The following is a 26,164-nucleotide window of genomic DNA, read 5'->3' as shown; positions in this document are numbered from 1 at the left end:
AGTACCTCATAATTTAAAAGTGGAATTATGTTTTTAGAAATTGTTACATATTAATACAAAATCAAAAACAAATGTCGAGTCAATACGTATTCAACCCCTTTCTTATGGCAAGCCTAAAAATGTTAAGGGGGATTTTTTTTTTTTACAAGTCACATAAGTTAAATGGACTCACTCTCTGTGCCATAGTGTTTAACATGATATGTTGAATGACTACCTCATCTCCGTACCACCACACATACAATTATCTATAATGTCCCAAAGTCGAGCAGTGAATTTCAAACACCGGAGTCAACCACAAAGATAAGGGAGGGCACCTATTGGTAGATTTGTAAAAAATGAAGAAAATCAGACATTGAATATCCCTTTTGAGCATGGTGAAGTTATCAATTACACTTTGGATGGTGTGTCGATATACACAGTCACTACAACGTTACAGGCTTTGCCAGAGATGTTGCCGGAAAGGAAGGAAACCATGAGGCCAATGGTAACATTAACGTGGTTTAATGGCTGTGAAAGGAGAGAACTGAGGACGGATCAACAACGTAGTTACTCCACAATACTAACTGAAATGACAGAGTGAAAAGAAGTAAGACTATACAGAATAAAAAAAATATTCAAAAATATGCATCTTGTTTACAATCAGGCACTCAAATAAAACTGCAAAAAATGTGGCAAAGAAAATAACATTTATGTCCTTAATACAATGTTTGGGGCAAATCCAACACAACACATCACTGTGTACCACGCTTCACATTTTCAATGTTGGTGGCTGCATCATGTTATGGGTATGCTTGGCAAGGACTAGGGAGGTTCTTGGGGGGGATAAACAGAATAGAGACAGGCAAAATCCTAGAGGAAAACTTGATTCAGTCTGCTTTCCAACAGACACAGGGAGCTTTTTAAGCAGGACAAATATAATAGCTTACTTTAAATAGATTGCTCTTAACATGTAATCCAGTGTAACAAAAAACATATTTTCTTTCCGTTTTTTAAATGACAATACATTTTCAAGTTGTTGCCACACATCCAAGCCACCATGTTCAGAGAGTTGTGTATTGGTCTCGCCTGTAAAGTTTACTGAATCCCTTTGGTACAGAGGCCTATTTGGGTGTGTTGTCAAAGTGCACCACATGTCTCTGAAGGGCCTTGTGTGGCGCAGCGGGGGGGACTTATGAATTCCTTACTGATTATGGTTGCGTCATCCTCTCAACCAATGTGCCCCTTAAGGCGTCATTATACGTAGTTCGAGGTTTGGTTTGCTCCAAGCAGAACTCGTCTAGAAACAGTGGCAATATTACAAAAATGAATATTTGTCCCTCTTGAGCCACCCTAGCAACAACATAGCCAGTACACTTCCTCAAAATATCCCAAATGAATGTCAGATTAATCAAGAAATCTGTAATAAATGTTGACATTTTTGCAGAGGTTGTTTTAGTTATGCAATTTTACATCTAAGATGTTTGGTGCAGTATTTCTCAAGAGAAAAAATGTGCATGAAAACTAGTCCTCTCTCGTTGAATGACAACAAACACGTGATTGAAGAATTCAGTCCATACTTCTCACGTAGGGCTGGGCGGTATACCCTATTTTACTATATACAGTATTGATGCACGGACCGGTTTTGAGTTTTTACTTGACCTTCTATAACAGTATTTCAATTCATCAATCAAATAAAAGGGAGGCAAAAACCAACAGACACTTGGCCCGCCATGGAATGAGTTTGATACGTGGTATACACGGCAGCGTAGCCTAGTGGTTAGAGCGTTGGACTAGTAACCGGAAGGTTGTGAGTTCAAACCCCCGAGCTGACAAGGTACAAATCTGTCGTTCTGCCCCTGAACAGGCAGTTAACCCACTGTTCCCAGGCCGTCATTGAAAATAAGAATATGTTCTTAACTGACTTGCCTGGTTAAATAAAGGTAAAATTAAATAATAATAATAATAAAAAATAGAGAGAACCACCACTGAAGCCATCCTAGAACTACTCATAAAGCATATATAGAAAAAAATACCGTCAAAAACATTGTAATATGATATTTTGTCCATATCGCCCAGCCCTATTCCCGCTCCTAGTAGGAGTAGTACTGTAGACCAATCACTGACAAATGGGCGTAGACTTCGGCTACTGTCCTTTGATTTGACTCAATAAAAAATGTTGTGTGCTCAAACAGCCGAAAAAACTAACAAAATGTTCACAATGTTGTCATAATATATGCAGAAACTATTCAGACATGTGGCTTTAGTGATACACCAAGTTTTACATTTTTTTTAAATCAAAAAGCATTTCAGGACAACCGAGATATGTCAATAACAAGTCTTGTCTGGTCACCTCGCATTCGGTTTCCTACGATTGGAGAGGAATTCAGCTTTTAATTACGTATCCATGCAGTGACATTTTCAAGATTTGGGCTTGCAAGCAGCACACCCTAGCAGCACACTTTAGTACAGCCCTCTAAAGCGATTCATTAACCAACAAGTCTATTGGAGATGTACATTCCGGTCAGGAGAAACCCCACGGACTCGTCAAAGTCCCACTGTGGCGTTGAAAAGACCGGTTTTGTTGCCTTGCGTGGCAAGTTGCCACCATGACTGAATGGGAACCGTGGCTTGCTGCAGGACCTTTTCCCTGTGCCACTGCTCCAGGCAGTCCAAAGCATCTGGGAAGGTCTTGCTCTCAAACTTGTTGGCAAACATGCTGTTTCTGTTGATGATCCACTGCAAATCCTCCAGACCGTAGATGCAGATGTCCCTGACATAACGACCTGCGGAAAAACGAGCAGCAGCAGAAAGGGCATCATGATCAGATCAGATCAGTGTCAACTGCTGTTGTGTAAACTGTTTACCTCCTAATCAGAAGGCTAATCTAATCTGGAACCAAAGAGAAAAACATGCCCTAGACAAGTGAGGTCAAGACTGTAAACTGACAATGACTGGGATCAGGAGTTGTGGTACCTTTGCATCCATTGTGTTCCATCCCCTCTTGGTCCCTCCATTTTATTGCCCGGATCTCGCCGCTCCAACCTCCGTCTACATGACTTCCTGGCGCTTCTAGGAGCAGATAACCGATCCAAAACAGATTAAATCTCATTCTCATATTTCATTATTCAAAGCCTTTTGATTGTCATCAATGATTCATGGGACACTGATATACTCATATACTGTAGATAAAGCAAGCTGCAAATAAATCGGAGCCTACAGTATGAATTAATTCCCCCAAACTTAATCTTCAGTCCTTTTAGGGAGTTTTTCCTAGCCACTGTGCATCTGCATTACTTGCTCTTTGGGGATTTAGGCTGAGCATCTGTAAAGCACTTTGACAACTGCTTATGTAAAAATGGCTTTAAAATTGATTCAGCTAGGCTGGCCTACTGTACTTGGAAACAATGTGGGGATGTTGAACCCATTCCTTTAAGTTTCAAGCTTTATAAAGGCTAAAAGTCATCTTTGAACAGTGAACATCCCAAATAAATTTGTTTGCCTTTCATGAAATTACATGAACTCACAGGTACTGGGCTGCCAGGATTTATTGACTTTGCATAGCTTTTTCGTCTCCTAGGTGTTTGCTTTTGGAATGCATTTCAAATTGGAAAGGTTGTGTGTAGCATATGGAAAGGTCTAGGGTTGTGGAAGTTTCATCTGTTTTCCTCACGGATGTAACGGTTCTAAATGTCCCTATATATTGCCATAAGCTCAGTACCAATGGTGTTGTGGATATGAACTTCTATTGGCCACTGTATTACAAAGTTGCTTTTTATGAGCGGTTCTAAAGCCTGGCCTTTACCTTTGATGTGATTGAGTGTCACCCAGTAGTGCTCATCTGGGCTGAATGTGTCTTTGGACCACTCCAGCAAGTCCCTGGACACCTGACTTCTCAGTACAAACTCCACAAAGGTCCTCGTTAGCGCGTAGTAGGCTGTTCCAAAGTAAATCTGCACCCCATGGGGTGGAGCACCCTTCTTTGGTGCTCCTCGCTTGGGGGCCACAAGGAAGCCCCTGATCTCCCTGTACCTCAGCTGAGTCCGGTGCCTCATGGATGCCGGCTGCTTGATGCCCGGGGTCATGTTCCTGTCCCTCCACTTCTTGCTCTGCATGTAGCGCACCAGCTCCAGGTTGCTTTTGACGGGGAAGTCCTGGCCGCACAGGTTGACCACCTTCCTCCAGGGCACCGGAGATGCCACCAGGTCCCTCATACAGTTGATGTCAGCCTGTAGCCGCGAGTAGCCGGCGTAGGTCACCATCTCGCTGCGGCTGACCAGGAACACGTTGGGGAAGCAGCCCACCAGGCTATCCACAGCTGCACTGTACTCCTGCGGAGCCTTGACGTCCACATGGATACAGTAGACATTCTGGGGTGCGTAGATGGCCCTCAGCAGGCGCACAAGCAGCTCCAGCTCCTTGTGGACGGTGAGGATGAAGGCTATAGGGTAGTCTTCCTCCTCGCGACTCAGCGGGCTGGTGATGAAGTGGAGCTCCCTCACCAGGCGGGAGCAGTCCAGGTCCCCACCTACACCCCCCATAGCCAGAAGATAGCTCTCTACCTGGCAGTCGTGGCGTTGCCATGCTGGAGAGCCATCAGTGCTGGGGAGGAAGGCTTGGCAGTACTGGGAGAAGGGCCTGCAGCCCAAGGGCCCGTGCTGAGCCTGGGGATCTGTAGGGGCCTTGGTACTCAGGTAGATCACAGAGCAGATGAACATGCAGATTCCCAGGCAGAACAGGAAACTGCACTTGGTGCCTTCCAGCTGGAGCATAATAGTCCAGCACCGGACGGACACCACGCAACCACCTGCAACAAAAGACCAAGGTTAGGCTGTGCTTTGAAACAACAAAGCCCGACTCGAGACAGTAAAAGTCTCTAAGAATCTGACCCTTCCATACAGAAGAACCAAAATTATCCGTGACAATGTTTTACAATCTGAGACTCTGTTTTGTTTCCTTGGTGCTGCTTAGTTGGGGTTCTTTCTAGAGGTGTTTAACGATCCAGCATACAGCTGGAAAGAGCAGCTTTCTATGGAGCTCGTAGTAGTCCGATAATAACAGATTCAGACTCATGAAACAAGTGTTTAGAGAGAAAATACATAGCCAGTGCAGCTAGATGGACTTAGGAACCCGGCTCAGGAAGTTGAAGGAATGAAACACTAAGCAGTACAGGTAGCTTGCTCTCCTTTACCACTAGCAGTTAACAGACGCGGTCTACTAGGTAATTGCTTCTCAGGTCCCCAGGGCCGTTACCAAGTGAGGCAATATTGCCTTTTCCTTTTGTGCAACAGAGGCATGGAACAGTCTGCAAACTACGTTTCACATAGATGTGCTCCTTCTGTTGAGGAGGTGTGTACGTGTTTCCTGTAGGCCTAATCCACTCTTAATGACGTGTTGTGCTGTTTGTATTGTATGTCAAATGTTTTAATGTTGTATGGACTCTGCTGCTGCTTTCTTGGTCAGGTCTACATTGCAAAATAGTTTTTTTCCCCCTAGTTAAATAAAACATGAAAAAAATCATATGTATGAAGAAGGACTGAGAAGCTCAGTTCTGGTGACTTTTTAAAAGGACATTCTAGTCCAAAAATGATTTTTGTTTAAATTATGTTGACACCATATTGGCTAAATTATTTGTTTAAATTATTTTTAACATATTGGAGCATGCATATAGCCTATGCATGTTCCATATTATCAGGTATGCTTTTAGCAATGAGCATTATCACCTGTTGCCCAACTGATGCAGTATTTTGGCAATAAATAAATAGGCTAAAGCATGGGGTTGCCTATCTGCATTTACCCACTGTACCCTATTTGGCGAATCATTTTCTAGATACCAAATGTGATCTTTTAACTAGATAGCATCCTATTGATTAATTTTATGTCCCAAAAAACATACATAAACACAGTGAATGTAATGTAGCACTACCTTTTAGGGTAACTTGGTAAACTGTTACCCGGGGTAACTCTACTTCTCAGATAAACATATTTTTTGGTGGGGTGGTGGTTTACACCAAGTTACCCTGTAATTGAGCCTTGTTACCTCTAGCCCCACTCTCCACTATGCACTCATAGCAAATTGTGGAGCTGTAACATGCTTAACCATGGCTCTGCATATTTAGGAGTTGAGAAATAAATAAAGTAGGAATGGAAAACTAGGATCCCTCCGATTTTTAACAATGGCCATCAGAACTGCTGTTTTCCCCGTGATTGCAAAACTTGTACATTGACTGCTTGTCAGAATGCATGTTTCCCTCCCTATGGCACATGAATGCACCTGTAGAGGAATATTTATATTGTATAGAACACACAACAAAAAGCCAACTAGGTACAGTGCCTTCCAGAAAGTATCCATACCTCTTTACTTAGTCCACATTTTGTTGTGTTACAGCCTGAAATCAAAATGGATTAAATATATTTTTCTTTTCACCCATCTACACACAATATCCCATAATGAAAAAGTGAAAATGTTTTAAAACATTTTTGCATGTTAAATGAAAATTAAATACAGATGTCTATTTTACATAAGTATTCACACCCCTGAGTTTTAATATATGTTAGAATCACCTTGGCAGCGACTACAGCTATGAGTCTTTCTGGGTAAGTCTCTGCACACCTGGATTGTACAATATTTGCACATTATTCTTTAAAAAACTTAAAGCTCTGTCAAGTTGGTTGTTGATCATTGCTAGACAGCCATTTTCAAGTCTTGCCATAGATTTTCAAGTCAATTTAAGTCAAAACTGTACCACTTAGGAATGTTGTGTTTATTTGGCCTTGTGTTTTTCGTTATTGTCCTGCTGAAAGGTGAATTTGTCTCCCAGTGTCTGTTGGAAAGCAGACTGAACCAGGTTTTCCTCTAGGATTTTGCCTGTGTGCTTGCTTCTATTCCAATTATTTTTTATATTAAAAAAAATACTCCCTAGTCATGGCCGATGACAAGCATACCCATACCATGATGCAGCCACCACCATGCTTGAAAATATGAAGAGTGGTACTCAGTGACGTGTTGTTGGATATGTCCCAAACATAATGCTTTTTATTCAGGACATAAAGTGAATGTCATTGCCACATTTTTTTGCTGTTTTACATTAGTGCCTTATTGCAAACAGGATGCATGTTTTGGAGTATTTGTAGTCTATACAGGCTTCCTTCTTTTCACCCCGGAATTTAGGTTAGTATTGTGGAGTAACTACAATGTTGTTGATCCATCATCAGTTTTCTCCTATCACAGCCATTCAACTCTGTAACTGTTTTAAAGTCACCATTGGCCTCATGGTGAAATCGTTGAACGGTTTCCTTCCTCTTGAGGCAACTGAGTTAGGAAGGACGCCTGTATCTTTGTAGTGACTGGGTGTGTTAATAAACCATTCAAAGTATAATTAATAACTTCACCATGCTTAAAGGGATATTCAATGTCTACTTCTTTTATTTAATTTTTTTGTCTACCAATGGGGGGGGGATCTTCAATGCGAGGCATTCAAAAAACCTCCATCGTCTTTATGGTCTTTGTGGTTGTATTTTAAATTCACTGCTCGACTGAGAGACCTTACAGATAATTATTTTTGTGGGGTACAGAGATGAGGTAGTCATAAAAAAAATGATGTTAAACACTATTATTGCACATAGTGAGTACATGCAACTGATTATGTGACTTGTTAAGCACATAAAATGGATGGAATACTTATTGACTCCCGACATTTCAGCTTTTCATTTTTAGTCTATACAAAAATAAACTCAACATGCAAACATTTCTACAATTTTACAGAGTTACAGTTTCATATGAGGAAATCAGTGAATTTAAAATAAATAAATTAGGCCCTAATCTATGGATTTCACATGTCTGGGAATACAGATATGCATATGTTGGTCCCAGATACCTTAGGAAAAATGGTAGGGACGTGGAGCAGAAAACCAGTCGGTATCCTGTGTGACCATTTGCCTCATGCAGCATGACACATCTTCCTATAGAGTTGATCAGGCTGTTGATTGTGGTCTGTGGAATGTTGTCCCACTCCTCTTCAATGGCTGTGCAAAGTTGCTGGATATTGGCGGCAACTGGGAAACTCTGTCGTACACATCGATCCAGATCATCCCAAACATGCTGAATTGAGCATGCAGGCCATGACATAACTGGGAAATTTTCAGCTTCTGGGAATTGTGTACAGATACATGGGGCTGTACATTATCATGCTGAAAAATGAGGTGTGGCGGCGGATGAATAACATGACAATGGGTCTCAGGATCTCATCAGGGTATCTCTGTGCATTTGAATTGCCATTGATAAAATACAATTGTATTCATGGTCTGTAGCTTATGCCTGCCCATACCATAACCCCACCGCCACCATTGGGCAATCCGCTTGCCCACACGACACCATACACGCTATCTGCCATCTGCCCGGTACAGGTGAAACCGGGATTCATCCTTGAAGAGCACACTTCTCCAGCATGCCAGTGGCCATCGAAGCGTCCCTGAGACGGTTTCTGACAGTTTGTGTAGAAATTTTGTTGTGCAAACCCACAGTTTCATAAGCTATCCAGATGACTGGTTTCAGATGATCCCGCAGGTGAAGAAGCCGAATGTGGAAGTCCTGGGCTGACGTGGTTACAAGTAGTCTGTGGTTGTGAGGCCGGTTGGACGTACTGCCAAATTCTCTTAAAACGGCTTCCGGTAAATAAATGTAAGTTAAATTCTCTGGCAACAGCTCTGGTGGACATTCCTGCAGTCAGCATGCCAATTGCAACTTCAGACATCTGTGGCATTGTGTTGTGTGACAAAACTGCACATTTTAGAGTGGCCTTTTTTTTCTCCCCAGCACGAGGTGCACATGTGTAATGATCATGCTGTTTAATCAGCTTCTTGATATTCCACTCCTGTCAGGTGGCTGGATTATCTTGGCAATGGACAAATGCTCACTATATAGGATGTAAACAAATTTGTGTACAACATTTGTGAGAAATAAGCTTTTTGTGCTTGTGTAACATTTCTGGGATATTTGATTTTAGCTCATGAAACATGGGACCAACACTTCACATGTTGCGTTGATGTTTTTGTTCAGTATAATTTTGTAATTCCACTTTGACATTATGGGGTATTGTGTGTAGGCCAGTGTCACAAAATCACAATTTTATCCATTTTAAATTCAGGCTGTAACACAACAGAATGTGGAAAATGTCGAGGGGTGTGATTTATTTTCTGAAGGCACTGTAACGAGATTAACTTTTCTACTATGGGGTAGTCTGATTTTTATATTCATTACCTGTTTGTTTGTAGAAGAAAAGTAAATGTTGACTGTTCTAGCATCTTCAAAGTGTTTTTATTTCTTCGTATTACATCTTTTTCTGGAGGATCTAGCTATGATTTTGCCGTGGCGCCACACCATATGTAAATGACTACAGCGGAAACACTCTAGCTCCTAAATACAATATCCCTTCTCTAAATAGAAGCACATGGCCGTCGTTACCTTCATTCATTTACATTTTTCAATAATAAGTGGACACGGCTTAATCATCACGTCGGTCTACCAGTTGCTCCTGCTAACAGATGAATTATCTCCCTACGAAGTGAGCTACACTGCTTTGCTTCGTTCACCGAGAGTCAATAAGAATGGTCTAGAAAAAGGAGACGTTTTGCTCTTTAACACCCTCTAGAGTCGCCTAACAGCACACTAGAGAGACGTATTCAGCTGAGACTTGCTGAAACCCTGTAATCGGTGGCAACCAGTCGCAGAGATTTGGACATTGGGCTTGTTATGGAAACGTGTGAGAGTATAATGAGATCACAAGGGTCTCTCGCAGAAAGGACACAGGCCATTGTGACATTAGGAAAAGAACAAACAAATTTGATCTCTGCAGTAACTACGTCAACAGACAGAGAAAGCTGTCTTAGCATACTGACTCGTGAAGTAGAGTAGCTGTCTTGTTTGCTTATGACAAATGTTTTAACTGCCATTGATTCATTGTTGCAGTAACCGTTAATAGGAAACATTTTAACTGGAAGTTAAATCGTCGAATGGAGTTGTTTAATTTCGACAACTCAAAACATTGTGTAGAATGCAGTTTATCCAGTTAACTGATCTATAGTTCATCCAGTATGTTGCTGTAGATCAGTATAGATCCGTTTAAACAGTATGTCACTATAGATCAGTATAGATCAATTAATCCAGTATGTTACTATAGATCAGTTAATCCAGTATGTTACTATAGATCAGTTAATCCAGTATGTTACTATGGATCAGCATGTTACTATAGATCAGTATAGATCCGTATGTTACTATAGATCAGTATAGATCAATTAATCCAGTATGTTACTATAGATCAGTATGTTTCTATAGATCAGTTGATCCAGTATGTCACTATAGATCAGTTAATCCCATATGTTACTATAGATCAGTTGATCCAGTATGTTACTATAGATCAGTATGTTTCTATAGATCAGTTTATCCAGTATGTTACTATAGATCAGTTAATCCAGTATGTCACTATAGATGAGTTGATCCAGGATGTTACTATAGATCAGTATAGATCAGTATGTCACTGTAGATCAGTTTATCCAGTATGTTACTATAGATCAGTATGTCAGTATAGATCAGTATGTTACTATAGATCAGTATGTCAGTATAGATCAGTATGTCACTGTAGATCAGTAGATCCAGTATGTCACTGTAGATCAGTTTATCCAGTATGTTACTATAGATCAGTATGTCAGTATAGATCAGTATGTTACTATAGATCAGTTGATCCAATGTGTTACTATAGATCAGTTAATCCAGTATGTTACTTTAGATCAGTTTATCCAGTATGTTACTATAGATCTGTATAGATCAGTATGTTACTATAGATCAGTTTATCCAGTATGTTACTATAGATCAGTTGATCCAGTGTGTTACTATAGATCAGTTGATCCAGTATGTTACTATAGATCAGTTTATCCAGTATGTTACTATAGATCAGTTTATCCAGTATGTTACTATAGATCTGTATAGATCAGTATGTTACTATAGATCAGTTGATCCAGTGTGTTACTATAGATCAGTTGATCCAATGTGTTACTATAGATCAGTTGATCCAGTGTGTTACTATAGATCAGTATGTTACTATAGATCTGTATAGATCAGTATGTTACTATAGATCAGTTGATCCAGTATGTCACAATAGATCAGTATAGATCAGTATGTTACTATAGATCAGTTTATCCAGTATGTTACTATAGATCAGTTTATCCAGTATGTTACTATAGATCAGTTGATCCAGTGTGTTACTATAGATCAGTTGATCCAGTGTGTTACTATAGATCAGTATGTTACTATAGATCTGTATAGATCAGTATGTTACTATAGATCAGTTGATCCAGTATGTCACAATAGATCAGTATAGATCAGTATGTTACTATAGATCCAGTATGATCAGTAGTATAGATCAGAATGTTGCTATAGATCAGTTTATCCAGTATGTTACAATAGATCAGTTGATCCAGTATGTTACTATAGATCAGTATGTCAGTATGTTACTATAGATCAGTATGTTATAGATCAGTATGTTACTATAGATCAGATCATAGTATAGATCAGTATGTTACTATAGATCAGATCAGTATGTATGTCACTGTAGATCAGTAGATCCAGTATGTCACTGTAGATCAGTTTATCCAGTATGTTACTATAGATCAGTATGTCAGTATAGATAAGTATGTCACTGTAGATCAGTTTATCCAGTATGTTACTATAGATCAGTATGTCAGTATAGATAAGTATGTCACTGTAGATCAGTTTATCCAGTATGTTACTATAGATCAGTTTATCCAGTGTGTTACTATAGATCAGTTTATCCAGTGTGTTACTATAGATCAGTTTATCCAGTGTGTTACTATAGATCAGTTTATCCAGTATGTTACTATAGATCAGTTTATCCAGTATGTTACTATAGATCAGTTTATCCAGTATGTTACTATAGATCAGTATGTTACTATAGATCAGTTTATCCAGTATGTTACTATAGATCAGTTTATCCAGTATGTTACTATAGATCAGTTTATCCAGTATGTTACTATAGATCAGTTTATCCAGTATGTTACTATAGATCAGTTAATCCAGTATGTTACTATAGATCAGTTTATCCAGTATGTTACTATAGATCAGTATGTTACTATAGATCTGTATAGATCAGTATGTTACTATAGATCAGTTTATCCAGTATGTTACTATAGATCAGTATGTTACTATAGATCAGTTGATCCAGTATGTCACAATAGATCAGTATAGATCAGTATGTTACTATAGATCCGTATAGATCCATATAGATCAGTATGTCAGTATAGATCAGAATGTTGCTATAGATCAGTTTATCCAGTATGTTACAATAGATCAATATGCTACTATAGATCAGTTGATCCAGTATGTTACTATAGATCAATATGCTACTATAGATCAGTTAATCCAGTATGTCACAATAGATCAGTATAGATCAGTATGTTACTATAGATCCATATAGATCAGTATAGATCAGTATATCAGTATAGATCAGTATGTTGCTATAGATCAGTATGTTTATATAGATCAGTTAATCCCGTATGTTACTATAGATCAGTTGATCCAGTGTTACTATAGATCAGTTGATCCAGTGTTACTATAGATCAGTTGATTCGGTAGGTCATTCTAGATCAGTTTATATGGTAGGTCACTATAGATCAGTATAGGAAGTCATGATTGCCAAAAAGAGCTGACTTTACCACCACCTGTTGCCATTATTAGTTGAAACACTGCTGGTTCTCATGGAGACATACGTTTATTTTTTATCACCAGTTAATGAACCCAATATTCAAACACTCTTAGGTGTTTGCAATTAATAGCTCATCGGGGCGATGTGTGTAACCACCACCATTTCAATAGATACAATCTTTCATCAACTCCAAGAGTTAATGAAACACACACACAGAGAAAGAGCCTCAGGCTAAGGCTAGCCAGTTACCTTAATTGCAGTTGAGCCCGGGTCCTTGTGCTGAAGAAGATCTTAAACATTAAACCCCTGACCAAAACATGGCGAGCCGGAACCAGCAGGGAGTCATGCCAGGTGCACACAGGGAGCTGGAACCATTGGTCGGCAAGCGATGGGCGGGTGGAGCTGAAGCTGTTGCTGCGCGCTGCTTTCGTTGTAGTTGTCTCTGGGCAGCACGTGGCTCGCAAGGTCGCTGTGCTCCGCGTGTTTCCCAGTTTTTTTGTTTTGTGTGTGCGTCTGCGTCTTGTCATTTCTTGCCCTCGCGTCTGTTTTTGAGGCACTCCCTCTGCATTTCCCCTGAGACATTGGCTGGCCCTGCCTGGTAACAGGCGGCTTCTCTCTCATTTGGTGCACACACACACACACACACACACACACACACACACACACACACACACACACACACACACACACACACACACACACACACACACACACACACACACACACACACACACACACACACACACACACACACACACACACACACACACACACACACACACACACACACACACACACACACACACACACACACACACACACACACACACACACACACACACACACACACACACACAAGCACCGGCAACCAACAGTCTCCTCCCCCATTCAAACTACTCCTGATGTCCTTTTCTTTCTCTTCCTCCTATCTCTTTCGCTCTCTCATCCTCTCACCCCATCTCTCTCTTTCTTTTTTCTCTTTCTTTTTTCTCTTTCTTTTTTCTCTTTCTTTTTTCTCTTTCTTTTTCCTCTCACCCCATCTCCCTTCCTTTAATTGACCTATTTCTGATTTTTTTTATTTATTAAAAAGCCACCCCAATCTCCTTTCTTCCATTTTCAGATGTGCAGCAGTCATGGAGTATAATTTCCTTGCCTCTGTTTGCCTTTCTCTTTGCCTTTCTCATTTCGTTGCCTCTGTCTGTTTCTCTTTCTGTATTGGTCTCTGTCTGTGTTTCTTCATTTTCTTTTGAGACCTCTCCGGTGGTTATGCTGCCTGTGGTTTGTTTAGTACTGAGTAGAGGGAGGCCAGCAGCGACGACAGCCCCAGCCAAGGTTTGTTTGCTGCCTGATCAGCGACTGAGATTAGCCCTCGTTGTGTTAACAGGGCCACATGTTCAGAGGTCACATTGAGCTGCCACCAGGACACAATAGGTCCCCCCTGCTGGTTGGCTTTTGTCTTCCTTTGGCTTAGTGTGACGTTATTAGTCTGCATGTGTCTAACCTCTCGTTTTATTAATGATTTAAACATTCAGTAGTGATCCACTTAGGTCAGTGTTTTTTGTTTTTATGGACAAATCATGATAGGGAGTTAAATAAAAATAAATAAATAGTTAAATAAATAGTTAAATAAAGGTTAAATAAAATAATGAATTCCTGCACTTTTATTATCATTTCCACACTGGTCCATGCAGCATTTGGGCAAACAAAAATATAGGCCTAGTTAATATGTGAACTGTTAGAATCATGAAAACATGTTTACCAAGACCTACACCAGCACTGGTACACAGGCATTATTAGCTAGCTATGTTCGCATACATGGATGAACGCTTCTCCCTCTGTCACGGATGCCATGGTTGCCCTTAGTATGAGGATATAATCCGGAAAGACAGGTGTTTTAGACAACAGCCATCTTTGTTCTCTTTTCGACTCCCTCCGCATTTGCAATAAAATGCCAGAACTTTCTCCATCTGCTTAGCCATCATACTCTGCTTCCACCGGGCATCGCAGTGATTTCAAAACTTGGTCAACTTCTGTGACAACAACACTGATTGCAATTTCTTCCCCATCGCTGTCACCAGAAGACTACAATGTCTGGTTCAGTGTTATTTTGGAGGATATTTTGTAAATGACATCGCCGAAGTCGAGGATAGGTAGTATGGCCAGAGGGTATGTTTGGCAGCGTGAATGAAGGAGGCTTTGTTGTGAAATAGGAAGCTGATTCTAGATTTAATTTTGGATTGGAGATGTTTAATGTGAGTCTGGTAGGAGAGTTTACAGTCTAACCAGACACCTAGGTATTTGTAGTTGTCCACATATTCTAAGTCAGAACCGTCTGGAGTAGTGATGCTGGACGGGCGGGCAGAGATCGGTTGAAGAGCATACATTTAGTTTTACTTGCATTTAAGAGCAGTTGGAGGCCACGGAAGGAGAGTTGTATGACATTGAAGCTCGTCTGGAGGTTAGTTAACACAGTGTACAAAGAAGCGCCAGATGTATGTAGAATGGTGTTGTCTGCGTAGAGGTGGATCAGAGAATCACCCACAGCATCATTGATGTATACAGAGAAGAGAGTCAGCCCGAGAATTGAACCCTGTGGCACCCCCATAGAGACTGCCAGAGGTCCGGACAACAGGCCCTCCGATTTGACACACTGAACTCAATCAGAGAAGTAGTTAGTGAACCAGGCGAGGCAATCATTTGAGAAGCTAAGGCTGTCGAGTCTGCTGATAATAATGTGGTGATTAACAAAGTTGAAAGCCTTGGCCAGGTCGATGAATACGGCTGCACAGTATTGTCTCTTATCGATGGCAGTTATGATATCATTTAGGACCTTGAGCGTGGCTGAGGTGCACCCATGACCAGCTCTGAAACCAGATTTCATAGCGGGGAAGGTACGGTGGGATTCGAAATGGTCGGGAATCTGTTTTTTAACTTGGCTTTCGAAGACCTTAGTAAGAAAGGCAGGGTAGGATAGATATAGGTCTGTAGCAGTTTGGGTCTAGAGTGTCTCCACCTTTGAAGAGGGGTATGACCGCGGCTGCTTTCCAATCTTTGGGAATCTCAGACGATACGAAAGAGAGGTTGAACAGTAATTGGGGTTGCAACCATTTCGGCAGATATTTTTAGAAAGAGAGGGTCCAGATTGTCTAGCTCGGCTGATTTATAGGCTTTCAGATTTTGCAGCTCTTTCTGAACATTAGCTATCTGGATTTGTTTCGAAGGAGAAATGGGGGGGGGCTTGGGCGAGTTGCTGTGGTGGGTGCAGGGCTATTGACCGGGGTAGGGGTAGCCAGGTGGAAAGCATGGCCAGCCGTAGAAAAATGCTTATTGAAATGATCAGTTATAGTGGATTTATCGGTGGTGACAGTGTTTCCTAGCCTCAGTGCAGTGGGCAGCTGGGAGGAGGTGTTCTTATTCTCCATGGACTTTACATCGTCCCTGAACTTTTGGGAGTTTGTGCTACAGGATGCAACTTTCTGTTTGAAAAGCTAACCGTAGCTTTCCTAACAGCCTGTGTATATTTGTTCCTAACTTCCCGATCTAACTCGGGAAGTTAGGGAAATTCCCATATGCCATTCATGCCTGTTAGCTTTGTGTGACAGGGGTTGTAACATAGAATTAGAATACTGGAATGGACATGAGCCTTCTTATGATAGTCCAAAGGTCAGCCATGTTGGTCAGGGAGTTGGTCACCCATGGTTTTCTAGTGCTGTGATAAGATATTGTGCAAAACATTGAATGTGAAGAATTTATCTACACGGTATGTGTTTTTAGCTTGACAGCCAGCCAGTTTTGGAAGAATGATTCCATAATTTTGTTTAATTAACTGCAAATATGCCAACATACCATTCAAACAATGCAGTCAATCGACAGCCATACACTTGCTCAAATCAGTTGATGATAGGACTTAGACAAGTTGTAAATGCAACAAGTACTGATATTGGATCATATAATAACACTCAGAGCTTTCCAAGGAAACAGAATATGAGACATTATGGTCTATTTACATATATTTTAGAGGCTATAAATAGAAAATGTGTATAAAACCCATATAAACTGTATTTATAATTATATAACAATATTATAGGTTGACTATAATTTCATCACACAATTTCTGATACATCACATGCCTTTATTTTCCTGCACCTATGCCTCCTGACATTCATTCCAATTAGACTGGTTTTGGATTTCTCCCTGACCAAGGTGGCTGCCATTTTGTCCCCATTTTGGAACTTTGAGCGTTTATGATATAGCCCCTCTAGTAATATAATAGGATCTCTATGAGTTGTAATATCTTAGTACTAGGCTTAGGCTATTCAACTATTTATTGTTTTGTGATTGTAACTATGTACCACTGACATTTGGATTGTGTTATTGATCCGCAGTACACTGACTGAACTATGACCTTTGCTTCATGTCTTTGTTGTTGCGGCTCTAAAGTACACCAAATGTATTTCATATGTTTAACTTGTTGTTTTTTTGAACATTGTGCATAAAATAGACATACCGTAGGTGAGAAGCCCTAAATGAAGCTTTTCATTAAGCCATCAATGTTATGTTTCATGAATTAAAATAAGATACTGAAAAGCATGTATGTCATAAAAATAATGTAGAAAAATGTCAGGGCTTAGCTAAACCTTCTCTTGGTTGTAGTGTGGCGACCCTTTCAAAGAAGAAGACCTCGTCGTCCTCAACGGGACCAAGGAGGAGGTGGAGAAACTGAGGGAGATAATGGAGGAGAAGAGAGCCAAGGCCAAGGCAACAAAGGTTTGTGTTCCTAGAGTTTTCAAATCAAATGTTAAGGGTTAATCATAACTTCCACTTAAAGGGATAGTTCATCCAAATTACAAAGTTACATGTTGGTTGCTAGCTTTTTTGCTTTTTTGGTACACTACAATTCCAATGCAAGAATGGTACCTACAGTGGCAAGAAAAAGTATGTGAACCCTTTGGAATTATCTGGATTTCTTCATAAATTGATCATAAAATTAGATCTGATCTTCATCTAAATCACAACAACAGACAAACACAGTCTGCTTAAACTAATAACACACAAATTATTGTATTTCTGTCTGTTGAATACATCATTTAAACATGCACAGTGTAGGTTGGAAGAAGTATGTGAACGCCTAGGCTAATGACTTCTCCAAAAGCTAATTGGAGTCAGCTAATGAGGAGTCCAATCAATGAGACAAGATTGGAGATGTTGGTTAGAGCTACCCTGTCCTAGAAAAACACTCACAAAATTTGTGTTTGTTATTCACAAGAAGCATTGCCTGATGTGAACCATGCCACGAATAAAAGATATCTCAGAAGACCCAAGGTTAAGAAATGTTGACTTTCATAAAGCTGGAAAGGGTTACAAAAGTATCTCTAAAAGCCTTGATGTTCATCCGTCCACAGTAAGACAAATTGTCTATAAATGGAGAAAATTCAGCACTGTTGCTACTCTCCCTAGGTGTGACCGTCCTGCAAAGATGAATGCAAGAGCACAGCGCAGAATGCTCTTGCATTCATCTTTGCAGGACGGTCACACCTAGGGAGAGTAGCAACAGTCTGTTGGCGAGTCTACGATATATAGAACAGTCTACAAGAATGGTGTTCATGGGAGGATACCACGGAAGAAGTAACTGCTGTCCAAAAAAAAAACATTCCTGCACATCTGAAGCTCACAAAAGAGCATCGGGATGTTCCACAGTACTACTGGCAAAATATTACGTGGATAGATTAAACTAAAGTTGAGTTGTTTGGAAGGAACACACAACACGTGTGGAGAGAACATGTGTGGAGAAAAAAAAGGCACAGCATACCAACATCAAAACCTCAACCCAACTGTAAAGTATGGTGAAGGGAGCATCATGGTTTGGGGCTGCTTTGCTGCCTCGGGGCCTGGACAGCTTACTATCATCAACGGAAAAACGAATTCCCAAGTTTATCGAGACATTTTTCAGGAGAATGTAAGGCTTTCTGTCCGCCTATTGAAGCTCAAGGACTGACCCAAAACACAGGAGTCAATCAACAACAGAATGGCTTCAACAGAAGAAAATAAGCCTTCTGGAGTGGCCCAGTCAGAGTCCTGACCTTCTGGAGTGGCCCAGTCAGAGTCCTGACCTTCTGGAGTGGCCCAGTCAGAGTCCTGACCTTCTGGAGTGGCCCAGTCAGAGTCCTGACCTTCTGGAGTGGCCCAGTCAGAGTCCTGACCTTCTGGAGTGGCCCAGTCAGAGTCCTGACCTTCTGGAGTGGCCCAGTCAGAGTCCTGACCTTCTGGAGTGGCCCAGTCAGAGTCCTGACCTTCTGGAGTGGCCCAGTCAGAGTCCTGACCTTCTGGAGTGGCCCAGTCAGAGTCCTGACCTTCTGGAGTGGCCCAGTCAGAGTCCTGACCTCAACCCGATTGAGATGCTGTGGCATGACCTCGAGAGTGGTTGACACCAGACATCCCAAGAATATTGCTGAACTGAAACAGTTTTGTGAAGAGGAATGGTCCAAAATTCCTCCTGACCATCGTGTAGGTCTGATCCGCAACTACAGAAAATGTTTGGTTGAGGTTATTGCTGCCAAAGGAGGGTTCACATACTTTTCTCACCCAGAACTGTGAATGTTTACACGGTGTGTTCAATAAAGACATGAAAACATATAATTGTTTGTGTTATTAGTTTAAGCAGACTGTTTGTCTTGTTGTGACTTAGATGAAGATCTGCATAAATTGGTCATACATTTTTTTTCTGAAGTACAGGTAATTCCAAAGGGTTCACATTTTTGTGCTTCATGTCCAAATCATAAAACTTAATTGAGTTACACAATCAATTTTAAGATACTTTAGGATGATTTGGAGATGAAGCGTGAAAATTGTAATATAGGTACCATTGACTTGCAATGGATTTGTGCCACAAATGCAAAAAAGTTAGCATTTTAAACTTTGTCCATAGACTGTTTACAGCAGTGGTGTCAAAAGAAAATCTGTGGAGGGCTGACTGTTTGTGGCTTTCTGGGATTTCAATTAAATTCAGACCTAGACAACCAGGTGATGGGGGTTCCTTAATAATTAGTGAAGTTAATTAAACAATGAAGTAGAAGGGTGGAGCTAAAACCTGCAGACACTTGGCCGTCCATGGAATGAGTTTGACACATCTGGTTGACAGGGTAAGGAAACAAATTTGTAATTTGGCTGAACTATCCCTTTCAGTCAATTTTCCACCTATTCATGATGCATTGATGTCAAAGTGTAAATTTGACTCACCATAGGTAGAAGTTAGGATTTTTCCCTAGTTATGTGAGTTGCCTGGAATTTACGGTAAAATGTTTTTTTTATATATTTTTTTTAGAAATCAAAGAAGAGCAAATTTTCTGAGACTGTTTCCAAGCCATCAGAGTCAAAAGGTAGGAAGTAGTGATGCACCTATAAAACATTTTTGGCCGATACCGATATCCAATATTTTCCTTGGCAAAAACAACGATACCGATAACCAATATTTAACATTTTAGCAGCCTTTTTAAGCATTCTATTACAGTTAAATAGTTAACACACACATGGACACAGCGGTCTAAGGCACTGCATCTCAGTGTGAGAGGCGTCACTACAGTCCTTGGTTCGGATCCAGGCTGTTTCGCATCCGGCTGTGATCGGGAGTCCCATAGGGCGGCGCACAATTGGCCCAGCCTTGTCCGGATTTGGCCGGGGTAGGCCGTCATTTTAAATATGAATTTGTTCATAACTGACTTGCCTAGTTAAATAAAGGTTACACACACACATTCACCACACTGACCAAAAAGTTATTTTTTATTTTGTACGTATGTCCCCATTACCAGTAAAACATAATCAAGACCTATTTCTTTCACTTACTTGCTGTGCTGTTTCGTTGTTCAGTCGTTTCATTCTCAACCAGGATTTCTATGGAATGATGTTTGGGTCTTTACATGTCAAAAAAGATACACATCAAATAACACTATTTGACATGTTAAATAAGCTTGTTGACCAATCAGGACCTGAATATGACTGTACTTCTCATAATAATTTAACACATTCATACATTTTTTACGTAGTTATTACACATTGATTACACTATCACTCGTATTTAATATGTCACCACGATTCATCGATATGTATGCTATGATGCTCGTAAAGTTGTCTCGCGCACCTACAGTGCTGGTCATAAAAAAAGCTAGCTAGCTCATGGATGCAAACATTGTTCTTCACTAAAAACAGAGCAAAGCAACATCTGTTTCAGTAGCTATCATTAGCTAGCTAACTATATAGCTAGGTGTCATCTAAAATAACCTTAATTTATAACACAGTTATTATTTAATTAATGGTGGTCGAACCCATCTATGTGAAGCTAGCTACAATAAGGATTAGCCACAATAGTGGACTTTGCAGTTAGCATTCAAAATAAAAGTATGTAATTGACAGTGATGCAAATTAATACAAATAGTAGAATTGTCCCAATATTGAATAGATCATGCTAAACGAGGTTGAAATGTTATATGAAATCAACAAAATATAATAATTTGTTAATTTGACAAAAATCTGTTGAAATCACGCATGTATTATACTTTACAATTGTATTGGTGTCGTACTTATTTCACTGTACAGTCTTACCTATGGATTGTGGATCAATGACATGGGTTATCAGTCTACTCAGTGACACCCAGAGTACATTAGAATTGTAGCTCTTATTGCGGGACTGTGAATTCAGCCACATTTATTGTCAACCTATGTGTATTGAACACTATTCCAGAGGACAAATAATACTGCGTGGATGTTTTGTAGTCTGAGGAGGCGTTGGGAAAAAAATATATTGGGTATTGAGTAGACTGATATCCCATTTCATTGATCCCCAATCCTTCAGTAAAGCTGTACAGTGCAATATTAATGTCAATACACACAATAGGCTGACTGGGGAGGTGATTTCACAGTCACAGTCCCGCGATAAGAGCTACAACACAAATATTTGTGTGAACTCTTCACAGTTGTGTTCTGTGGGTGTCACTGAGTAGACTGATACCCCATTTCATTGTTTCACATTCCAACATTGTTTAACATTATCTAGTCTAAATATGTCATGATTCCACCAATTGTAACCTTCTGTATCACTTATAAAGAGGTACTTTTATTTTGAAGGCAAACCGCAAATTCCACTTGTGCCTAATCCTTATTGTGGCTAGCTTCACAACACATAACCCGGTCAGGTCGATCCTCACTAGCCAGATGAAGCTAGCTGCCTGCTTATAATGTTATCTTTGTGCAACAGGGTTAAGTAGCTGGCTAGCTATTTATTTTCATGAACTGAAGTTCAATAGCTAATACTTACTCACAAGGATTCTTAAATCATTGCAAAGAATCGTGAAAATGACTGCAGTGTCTACTTGTCATTGTTTTCAGGCTGGTGGTATTACTGCTAGCTAGGTACCAAGATAAAGCTAGCTAGCTACCCCAGAAGTTGCAGTCAATCAAATAATGTTTTATTAGCAACGCGGTATTGTAAACACATCGTTCGGGACCGGTGTTTGCTTGTTTGCACACTTGTTTGTACAGCTTTGACAGTGCTACTGATAGTAGTGGTGGAGCTTGGCTTGTACGTGCAAATTCAGAACACACAACATTTTATAATAGAAAGGTGATATTTGACGTGTCAAATTAAAAGCTTATTTAACGCGTCAAATAGTGTTATTTGACGTTTCCAAAGACCCAAACGACTTTCCATAGTATGTTGTGAAGTTAATAGTAATGGCGCTATTACTGTGTAACTCCGGTAGGGCAACATCTGAACAATTTGCGCACTTGGTAACGTTAGTGTGTACCGGTGCTCGACCAGTCACGAAAGCCAACATCCCCCACAACAGAGGACGGTTGATTGTTGAGGGCAGTGAATTATATTATCTTGGCGTTAATGGATTTCGCCTTTGAGTTGTCTCGCTGAAATGTTCTTACTCTTTCAAGTGGCTGCTTGTCTTGTTGACTGCTCTATCCACACATCAGACATTGTGGGCTAGGTTAGGAATGCTGTGTTGCACCTGTAGCGCTAAATTTTACGTGGTGTCATTATTTCATGTACCTACGTTATATAAGTATGCATTGGGGCAGCAGGGTAGCCTAGTGGTTAGAGCGTTGGACTAGTAACCGAAAGGTTGCAAGTTCGAATCCCCGAGCTGACAAGGTACAAATCTGTCGTTCTGCCCCTGAACAGGCAGTTAACCCGCTGTTCCTAGGTTGTCATTGAAAATAAGAATTTGTTCTTAACTGACTTGCCTAGTTAAATAAAGGTCAAATAAAAAAATGTCAGCTTTGACATCGGTTTTTCACATCGGTGTTAAACTAGACATCGAGGCCGACACCGATGTTAGCCTTTTTAGCTAATATCGTCCGATTCGAATATGTTCACCAATTATATTGTGCATTCCTAGTAGGAAGTGTGGAGGACATATCTTATTTTTGTTTTATACATATGTTCTTCATCTACAAAACTCAAATGGGCCATGTGGACATAGTCAAATCAAATTGTATTGGTCACCTGCACCGAATACAACAGGTGTAGACTACTGTGTAATGCTTACCCATTCCCAACAGTGCAGAGTTAAAAAGTAACACAACATTTGAATTTAAAAAGTATTTTAAAGTTAGTAATGAGGCTATATACAAGGAGTACCAGTACTGAGTCAATGTACAGCCGTACGGGGTAGTTGAAGTAACAGTATGTACGTGTAGGTAGGGGTAAAAGTGACCAGGCAATCAGGATATATAATAATCAGTGTAGCTGCCGTGTACGTAAAGTGTGTTTGGGCAGAGTCTAGTGAGTGTGCATAGAGCCAGCAAGGGGGTCAGTACAAAAATAATATAGGTAAAGACATACACTGAATATAAACGCAACATGTTAACGTGTTTGGCCCATGTTTCAGGAGCTGAAATAAAAGCTTATTTCTCTCAAATTTTGTGCATAAATTTGTTTATATCCCTGTTAGTGAGCATTTAATCTTTGCCAAGATTATCCATCCACAAGACTGGTGTGGCATATAAAGAAGCTGATAACACAGTATGATCATTACACAGGTGCACCTTGTGCCGGGAACAATTAATTACCACTCAAATGTGCAGTTTTGTCACACAACACAATGCCACAGATGTCGTAAGTTTTTTGGAGCGTGCAATTGGCATGTTGAATGCAATAATGTCCACCAGAGCTGTTGCCAGAGGATTTAATGTTAATTTCTCTACCATAAGCCTACTCCAGCGGTTTGCTGATGTCAACATTGTGAACAGGGTGCCCCAGGATGGCGGTGGGGCTATTGTATGGGGAGGCATAAGCTATGGACAATGAACACAATTTTCTCTATGGAAATTTGAATGCAAATGTGCACTGACAAGATCCTGAGGCCTATTGCTGTGCCATCCATCCGCTCCCATCACCTCACGTTTCAGTATGATAATTCACAGCCCCATGTCGCAAGGATTTCTGTACACAATTCCTGGAAGCTGTAAATGTCTGGTGTTTCTGTACTGCACATGGGGCGGCAGGGTAGCCTTTGACTAGAGCGTTGGACTAGTAACTGGAAGGTTGCAAGTTCAAATCCCCGAGCTGACAAGGTACACATCTGTCGTTCTGCCCCTGAACGGGCAGTTAACCCACTGTTCCTAGGCCGTCATTGAAAATAAGAATTTGTTCTTAACTGACTTGCCTAGTTAAAAAAAGGTTAAAAAAAAAATTTGATGGAGTTTGCATAACAAATGGCCACTGGATTGATGCAAATAATTATGATATTATCCTGCCAGGAAGGCTAGTTAACATTAAATTGAGGTTTATATCATTAGCATCTATATTTTTCCTGTTCCTTAATTGTTTCAAACCTGGATGTTTTACTTCATATTATGGAGGCATACCCAGCCAAAATCCGACCATAGAAATATCTAAGGGAAATATTTGTAAAACATTTAATTGTTTAGCAGCCAAAGGCATTATCCTAGTCATATTAGAAACCCATGATAGTTGTTGCATCTTTAGATCTCCCGTTTGTACAGGCCGGTCACATATGCATTTTAGAACAGTTTTTTTCCCCCATAAATTGCATTTTGGATTATTTATGCGTAGGCTTAAGTGTGTATATTGCTGTGCCTAAAATGTGAATAAAAAATGATTTATCAATTTTAAGATTAACATTCATGATCTGTTCCATCAGCCTTATTAATTGATACGGCTTATACCTCCACTACACTACTTTGATTCGCATCAGTGGGGATTAAGAAGTGAGAATATGCAATGCCCACTGAAAAAAGTAGTATACGCCATATTATCCACCACTGTACAAACACTGTGTGAACTTGGTTCAGACAGTCATATTTTGAGCAGGTACTTCTGCGGTCTGGCTTGGAGAGAGGCAATACTCCCTGCTCAGCTCTTTCTCTCTCTGTGGTTTCCTGTTTTAGCCTAAAATGATTAAACAATGCACTACTTGACGAGTGAACAAGGCGTTTGATGAAAAACAAGTTTTGGGCGCACCGATTGGTTTCACCACGTTAGTATGTGTTACACCTGTACTGGTTGCCAGCTCGTTAGTAGGAAGGTGTTTCACCTGTGCTGGCCCAAGTGCTATTGGCAGCGGTCTAAGGCACTGCATCTCAGTGCAAGAGGTGTCACTACAGTCCCTGGTTTGAATCCAGGCTGTATCACATCTGGCCGTGATTGGGAGTCTTATAGTGTGTCGCACAATTGGCCCAGCGTCGTCTGGGTTTGGCTGGGGTAGGCCACCATTGTAAATAAGAATTTGTTCTTAACTGACTTGCCTAGTTATATTCAATAAAAGTGGCTGGCCCAGTGCTTCAGTTGTCTTGATAGATGTGACGAACCCTATTTTGATTTCTAGACAAACAATCCTCTATCTGGTCTTCCCTGTTTTAAATTTTGCTCCGCTTTTTGGTCTGCTTCCTGTTAAGTTTTGTGTAGGTTTTTCTTTTCATTGCCTCTTCTTCTGCAAATTTAGTGGGCACTCGTTGTGGGTGTCTTTTAGGTTCCAGTTGTTGTTGCTAGTCAGTGGACACACCCATGAGTGTCTTTCAGAACCCCTCCTAAAACCACACCTGTTATGTTTTGATTGTTGTCAGTAACTCTTTGTTAGTTCCCTTTCTGTTTGGGCGACATTACTCTTGCTGGGGAACGTACGGTTGAAGTTTTTACATACACTTAGGTTGGAGTCATTAAAACTCTTTTTTTAACCACTCCCCAAATTTCTTGTTAACAAACGATAGTTTTGACAAGTCGGTTAGGACATCTACTTTGTGCATGACACAAGTCATTTTTCAAATAATTGTTTACAGACAGATTATTTCACTTATAATTCACTGTATCACAATTCCAGTGGGTCAGAAGTTTACATACACTAAGTTTACTGAGCCTTTAACTTCTCTAGGGTAGGGGGCACTATTTTCACCTCCAGATGAAAAGTGTGCCCAAAGTAAACTGCCTGCTATTCAGGCCCAGAAACTAT

The 26,164-nt window shown here is 40.4% G+C and overlaps 2 protein-coding genes across 3 annotated transcripts in view; one reads left to right on the top strand and one right to left on the bottom strand.

The window, feature by feature from the left end:
- Window positions 1-26,164, top strand: part of rtf2 (replication termination factor 2) — a 59,887-nt gene that overhangs the window by 29,008 nt on the left and 4,715 nt on the right. For both annotated transcript variants that reach the window (XM_046339377.1, XM_046339376.1), the window contains exons 6-7: window positions 17,346-17,459; window positions 20,014-20,068. In XM_046339377.1, coding sequence (XP_046195333.1) covers window positions 17,346-17,459; window positions 20,014-20,068 — 169 coding nt within the window. The remainder of the gene's footprint in view (window positions 1-17,345; window positions 17,460-20,013; window positions 20,069-26,164) is intronic.
- On the bottom strand, window positions 1,826-13,400 carry LOC124026273 (beta-1,3-galactosyl-O-glycosyl-glycoprotein beta-1,6-N-acetylglucosaminyltransferase 7-like). The gene is made up of 4 exons (XM_046339375.1): window positions 12,942-13,400; window positions 3,782-4,783; window positions 2,953-3,048; window positions 1,826-2,762 (listed from the first exon to the last, which is right to left on the bottom strand). Exons 2-4 carry the CDS (start codon window positions 4,746-4,748, stop codon window positions 2,524-2,526), a joined length of 1,302 nt encoding a protein of 433 aa, XP_046195331.1. The 5' UTR covers window positions 4,749-4,783; window positions 12,942-13,400; the 3' UTR covers window positions 1,826-2,523.

The sequence above is a fragment of the Oncorhynchus gorbuscha genome, linkage group LG03 (assembly GCF_021184085.1).
Source record: "Oncorhynchus gorbuscha isolate QuinsamMale2020 ecotype Even-year linkage group LG03, OgorEven_v1.0, whole genome shotgun sequence".
Lineage (NCBI taxonomy): Eukaryota > Metazoa > Chordata > Actinopteri > Salmoniformes > Salmonidae > Oncorhynchus > Oncorhynchus gorbuscha.
Note: the sequence above shows the minus strand (reverse complement) of the source record. Positions and strands in the feature narration are given on the sequence as shown.

Coding starts and splice junctions, on each gene's coding strand:
- LOC124026273 (XM_046339375.1), bottom strand. CDS start 4,748: ATGCTCCAGCTGGAAGGCACCAAGTGCAGTTTCCTGTTCTGCCTGGGA. Junction 3,049..3,781: donor GACACTCAATCACATCAAAG/GTAAAGGCCAGG, acceptor ATCTGCTCCTAG/AAGCGCCAGGAAGTCATGTA. Junction 2,763..2,952: donor GGAACACAATGGATGCAAAG/GTACCACAACTC, acceptor GTTTTTCCGCAG/GTCGTTATGTCAGGGACATC.